Source organism: Salarias fasciatus, chromosome 23, assembly GCF_902148845.1.
Source record: "Salarias fasciatus chromosome 23, fSalaFa1.1, whole genome shotgun sequence".
Taxonomy (NCBI): Eukaryota; Metazoa; Chordata; class Actinopteri; order Blenniiformes; family Blenniidae; genus Salarias; species Salarias fasciatus.
This window is the reverse complement of record NC_043766.1, coordinates 5,041,720-5,048,599: the sequence shown is the minus strand read 5'-3', so window position 1 is coordinate 5,048,599 and position 6,880 is coordinate 5,041,720. Positions and strand designations below refer to the sequence as shown.

General features: G+C 42.6%; 1 protein-coding gene across 1 annotated transcript in view; it reads left to right on the top strand.

Annotated features, from left to right (window-relative positions):
• The first annotated feature begins 6,291 nt into the window (after positions 1 to 6,291).
• nhsa (Nance-Horan syndrome a (congenital cataracts and dental anomalies)) overlaps positions 6,292 to 6,880 on the top strand; it is a 64,952-nt gene continuing 64,363 nt past the window's right edge. The window contains exon 1 of the mRNA XM_030083344.1: positions 6,292 to 6,722. Coding sequence (XP_029939204.1) covers positions 6,443 to 6,722 — 280 coding nt within the window. The 5' untranslated portion in view covers positions 6,292 to 6,442. The remainder of the gene's footprint in view (positions 6,723 to 6,880) is intronic.

The window sequence follows — 6,880 nt, the reverse complement described above, 5'->3', positions numbered from 1 at the left end:
ACAACCGTTGTGGAATTATGTATGCAGACGGATGAATAACTTGTTTTCTTTAGTAGGAAGAAACACGGATGCATCTGAGAGCAACAACAGAAAACAGCCTTGACATCTGGATATATGAACATGTTTCACTGGTTATAATCACAACAGTAGTCGACCAGCGAGACGGATCAGTCGGTCTGCAGTCGAAACCCTCTGGCCCTCACAAAGCAGCTGTGTCTGACGCAGACACAACAACCCGGGGTCAAGCAGATCAACACTGATGGCTGTATTCCCAGACCCTCCACCGCCGCTGTCCACAAATATCCCCTGACACACTTGGCTCATTTAAGTCGCCTCACACGTCGATGATCCCGTTTCACTGCCGTTCGGATGTCCTCCTCGGTTCAAGTGATCCCGCAAGTTTCTCTGGCCGGCACCGAGCGCCGTGATGTCGCTGTCGTCCGTACGCTCATGTTTATCGAAATTTAACCTGCTTGGTGAGAGGGGCGCATATCATCTTCTAAATTACGTATTATTAATATCAAATAATTTCTCCTTTAAATTCAGTTTCACAAGTCCAAATAAACATCTTGTGGCTTCAGTTTTTAATGACAGATTAAAAAACTGGTTGAAATTAGAGTAGAAGGGTTGATGAGAGCTTGTGAATTCATGGTAGAAAAGCACGACTCTTCATACACACTGAAAATATATCAAACTCTCCCAATGTGCTAATGTGTCGCGGCTTGAGTTTAAACAAAGTGCATCACTCTGAAAATGAGCCGAGTTCTTCTGGCTGTTTTCGTCCACTTGAGGGAATCGGTCTAAATTACTTCAGGGCCCAAATGGTTGAACGTCATTGATCTAGAATTCCCTTTTATCATCAGTTTGTTAAAATTAGACATAATCAATGTCTCAGTTATGAATTGATTATAAAGCCTCTAATCCCTGAACAGAATTAACTGTATGAACTTGTTAGAGGAGACATCCTGCAGGGACTTTCAGACAACTTCAAAGTCTTGATTAGTTTTCTCTTTTCGTGCTACACTGGCGTTGTAGCTCTGAACCACGCTCACGCTGTGGGTTTTAGAAAAATTGATTCATTTGTTCATTCAGTCTCAGAAGCCTTTCATCAGTTATTGTCGAGACATTTTGCAAAGAGATGAAAACTGATACTTGTCCAAAGATTCGGTCCTTTCCTCAAAATCAATTGTCATGGTATCAATAACTGCGTGAACATCAGAGGGATCATGTCAGTGTTTTTGTCACTTAAACCTTCTTGCAGCTTAGCAACACAAACACATCAGTACACATGCAATAAAACATGTCGGTTTATTCAATGTGTTTATGAATTAAAGTTAGCACTGCATCTCTAATTAAATCTCTCATTCTTTTATTCATTTTCGCTTTTATTTCTTCTGCAAATGTCATCCCATAAAACACAAAATCAGTCAGCTCATAAAGACTTAAGTTACTTGTTCCCGTGTTGGCACGATAATACATGATAATACAACTTCTTGACCACATCCTGTAAAGATAACACATTATCTTTATGTTATTGAGCCAGTGGCGTCCTAATGATCCTGCATCTGAGAAAATGAATGAAGAAAATGAATGAGCCACAGGGGCTGAGTTTAGTCTGGGTCTCACACACACTCACAGACACACACACCTACACAGGGATGCCAGACGACAACAAGGCGCTCGCATTTAATTCCTTGCTCGGTGCCAAAACCAATATTTGTTGCAGTCCTGCATGTCAGTACCTGCTTCGTCAATTTACAGCATCTTCTGGGTGTCGCAGCTTTCTATTCATCTTATAGATCAGCAGAGGAGTGTGTGTTCATTCATTAAATCTGACGGCTTAACGGGGTCCATTCTCTCTCAACTATAAATACCACTTAAAACTGTGTGGTTTGCATTTTCGGATGACAGCTGCACGTGATGAGGAAACTAAATATGTGTCAGCCATGTGTTCTCTTTAAGTATATGCCTGTTTGATATAATTGCCATCTCGCCGTCTACCGTTTAGTCTGCAGCTTGGTTGTTGTGCATCCGAGTCCCTTATTAATGATTCATGGGGCTCAAGGTGGCGATATTTGTTTTAGATAAAAAAATCTTATTGACAGAGTCATGAAATGACAGAAATATGATTGAATGTGTTGGCAGGTAATAACATGGAGAGTAGGTTTTCAAAATTCATAGTGAATGAATTATATTTATATTAACTGTGGCGGTTTCAAGTGAACGCTGGTTCCTCTCACAACAAAGATTATCGTCCATTGTCTGTTCAAGTTAGCTCTTTTGTTGCAGCTCCATTACTCAAAGATGACGGCATACGCCGCTTCTCCCGTCCCTCCTTTGTCCCGAGCCGGGGCTTTGCAAAGGTTGCACTTCTGCTGTGGACATTAGTTAGGCCACAGGAAGGGCTTTCAGGCTGTCACCTCTGCCCATTCTGGCATTGTCAGCTGCTGGGATTTAGCTAAACACTCATTCAGCAAATGTGAATGAAGCACAACCCGGGCTGTCAGGTCGACACACAGAGGTGAAAGCAAAGATGGACCCAGACAGGGTTATGTCGGAGGGAATGAAGAATTTTTTTATAGCATTCAAATTAAAGACTGTACTGCAGAAATCTCAACTGGCGCAGGAACATCTCATTTTTCTTTGTTAAAAGAAAAAAAAAATCATAACAACCTGGAGCTTTTGAGAAAAATTTGCAAATATTTGAACCTTAAATCATCGACAAGTTCGTGTTACACTTACAAAAAAACAAACATGGTTTCAGGAACAACTAGACTCTGAGCAATCATTAATAAGACGTAGTCTGCAACAAAATTCATAAAAATAGGTTCCATGAAACATGTTAGATTTGTTTTATTAAAGGGCGCTGATTGTCATAAGCATTTATGTTATGATTTATTTATTAATGCAATATTGAGAGGATGACCCACTTTGACATACCTGCAGTAAAGTTGTCTTGGTTCGCTCAAGCTGCTTTACTAGTTTGAGCCCTCATTTCACAGCTGGAGGAACACAGGGCCTCTCTGCGTGGAGTTTGCATGTCCTCTCTGTGTCTGCAGGAGTTTTTGGTTTTCTGATATTTCCTCCTTCAATCCAAATATATGCATGAACAGCATAATTAGATGAGTTAATTTTCTCTTGCGTGTGATTTTCTGTCCTCCTCTCTGTAAACCCTGAGATGCAGCAGTCTCAGACTTTTTCGTTTTTTGCACCATGAACCAGATTCATGCGCCACAATAACCCGATTGTTATATGCAATCTAAACGTTTTTTAAGTGTAACTATTACCATTACACCAAGACTCTTAGTGAAGCCTGGTTTTATAGTTGGCGGTCTTACTAAATGCACAATAAAATTGACGACTGTGTGAAATAAGACTAATGGAAACCACAAGACTAATGGGAATAAAATACACATCATTTCACATGAGTTTATTCTTTCTTTGCCACCCAGAACTGTGATGAACTGGTGATCTGTCACACAGTGTGAGCTGGGAACGGCTCCAAGCTGAAGGAAATACATGGATGAATGGACAGAAATCCATCAGACAGCGACATCTCCTCCTGACAGACACCTGGAGAGGAGCAGCGGTGCTTCAGTGCTGCACTGAGTGTGACTCAAAGGAGAGACTTTAAACTTTCATGTCTAGTGTGGATTCAGGTGTAAATATCTCTCGTTCAGCTGCACCTTATGAAGCATCCGGACCGCTCAGACCATCTGGAACAGGTTTATTCTGAGTTCCCAGGAATAAACAAAGTGAGCTCGAGCTGCCTTTAGTTCCTCTGCTCTTCATCTGAGGAACAAACTTCCTGAATATCTCATGTCAGCTCCTTTTGATCAGGATGCAAAACCACAGTTTATCATGTGAAGTAGAAGAGGAACTGACTGATCATCTGGAACTGTTGGCTTTATATTTATCTACTGTTGCATTTGCTTTTCTTGTTTTTCTTCTCCCCTTATGTCACACACAGCACAATACTCTGTTCTGGTGTGAATCTGTTTAGAAAAATCCTTCATAGTCCCTTAAAATCCATAGAAACAAGACACATGGTTTGACACATTATGTGTAGCAATGAAGGGCTTTTCATCTGCAGAGGGAGCAGTCCTGCAGAGGTCTCCACATACGCCTCAGTTACTGTAAATTCACTGAAATTGAATTAATTTGTCCCTGTTCTGTGTCCATGCCCGTCACCTGGGTTTGCACAAAATAGAATTTGCAGAAAAGTACATTTAATAAGAGGCCATGGACGGTCAGAGAGTCTGCATTGCAGCACAGTCCATTCTGGTCGGTCCACATTGAGGACAGACTGAGGATTTCAGGCTTCAGCCACGGTGGCTCATCAGGAGTTGTTGGTTGCTGGTCTTTTATGTGACAAACAGTCTGAGCTGGGTGACGTACAAGGAGGGTGTATTTCCCACTCAGTGTGTTCATGTGTGTTCACTCCTGTTCTCCAATCTCTTCACTGGTTGCCAATTCAATACAGAATGCATTTCAAACTCTGCCTCCTCACCTACCAATGTGTGCATGGAACTGCCCCTGCCTACCTCAGAGAACTCCTCACCCCACACACCGCCCCACCAAGCCTCCGCTCCACCTCCTCCACCTACCGCCTGCACCAGCCCAGAACCAAACTCTGCACCATGGGTGACAGAGCAGTCCAGGCGGTCGCCCTTCGGCTCTGGAATGAGCTCCCAGAGACCTTGAGGGTCCCACAGAGTGTGGAATTGTTCAAGAAAGGCCTAAAGAGTTTTCATTTTAAAAAAGCCCACACACTGAAGCCAACCACTTAAAATTTCTGATTTATTACTTGTTAATACTTTTGTTTTTTATTATTATGCTGTGCTAATTGTCTCATGTTTTTATTATTGTTTTATCTGTATGTGGCACTTTGAGATTTCTGTGTGAAATGGAAAGTGCATTCTAAATAAAATGTATTATTATTATTATTATTATGTTGTGTTTTGACTTTGTGACGGAATTGCTTGAGGTTTTTGTAGTTCTGCATTTTAAATAAAACTTGAATTTGCATCTTTTCAGATCATTTCAGGGAGTCGTGAGTTGAAGCAGCTGGAGCCTCGCCTCACCTCATATTGCACTGTCCCATTCAAACTGGGTGACCTAGTTTGTCTTGACTATTTTTAAAGCATGAGATATGAAATATTGACCAAATACTTTTTTTTTTTTTACCCATTTTGACATTCATATATATATTTTCCATTAATCTTAGTTATGGTGTGAAAAAACTAATTTACATAAGGCTACATTTTTTTTGTTATTTTTGAGTGAAAACAGGTCAGATTAAATCTTTTACAAAATATCTATTGTGGTGTTAATTATACATTATACTTAACCCTGGTTATGCTCTGAGGCACACAATGTAAAGCTAAGCGGCTTCATTTATATAGAAGTGTTTAGAAAAAAAATATCAATCAAACTTTACAAGGAATGAAGGAAATACATTAAAAGAAAGTGATTCAGATTACGAAACACATTAAAGCAAAGGGATTAAGAAAGGTACTGTAAAGTGAATAAAGAATCCCAACACTTTATTCAAGAGAAGGTAATAGAATAAGTCAAATCTATTGTTAAATGGAAACCCTGAGCAACTAATAGTGTTTTAAATCCTAACACTGAAAGAAGTGAGTGTCAGCAGGAGGTTTGTTCCACAGGTGAGGAGTGTATGAACTTAAAGTTGCTTCACCTGGTTTGTTCTGACTCTGGGAAGATTTAGTAAACCTCTTCCTGAAGACCACAGGGCTCAGCATGTCTGAACTGTGACTCTCTGAGATGTATTCAAGCCCGACACCATTCAAAGCTTTATAGGCAAGAAGTCAGATTTTGAAGAGGATCCTCTTGATACACAGGCAGCCAGCACAAGTTGAAGAAATATCATAGTCAGGACGTTTAATCAGGATACTGCAATCACACTGCTGTAGTTGTTTTGGTGGCAGCAAATATACTGTGCTCACAACAGATGTTCTAAACTTTCTAGAAACACATAATTTAACAAATGTTGCCATAAAAAAACCTGACTGACACAGAGCAAAACACTGAATTATGCCTTTATTTATTTATTTATTTATTTATTTATTTATTTATTTTTTGCTCCTGGTCATTAGATAAAAGAGAGATTGTGATATATGCTCCCCACACCTCCCTGGTGTTTACAGCGAGTGTGTGAGAGCAGGGAGTCCGGATCCAGGCTCCGGTCCGGGTCTTCCCGCCGCCTGTTTTTAAAAACCACCTCTACTTCGGAGCGGTGGAAAACACAGAGCAGACCGGGGGCAGCAGATGACCCGGCGCGGCGGCGAGGAGCACAACAGACCCCTCCAATGAAAGGATGGGGGGCAGCAGCTGAACCACCACAGACTGGATCCGGGGCCGAGCTCGCGGCTCACTCCCCGCTGACTTTCTCTGGATCTATCCGCCGGTCCGCGCCAACATGCCATTCGCCAAAAGAGTCGTGGAGCCGCAGTTGCTGTGCAGGTATCACATCCCCAGCGAGGAGGCTCTGCTCTTCGAGGACCTGGTCTCCATCAGTAATGTGGCTCTGTCTCGGACCCTGCGCCAGCTGTCGGACCTGGCCAAGCACGCCTGCTCCATTTTCCAGGAGCTGGAGAGCGACCTGGCCTCGACCAGCGAGCGGGTCCGGGGGCTGCAGGGCAAGATCAGCCTGCTCCAGGAGACCTGCTCCGAGCTGGACCCCAAGCAGGAGGCAGTGCGTGAGTACCCCGCCGTGTGACCGTCCCGGGAGCAGGGCAGGGGCTGCGGGAGCACGCCTCACATGGAGCGCAAACTTTCACTGAAGCGCTGCAGGATTTCCCCAGAAGTTCCCCCAGAGCCCCAGAGCAGAGCCAGCAGGAGCACACTCTCAGAACTC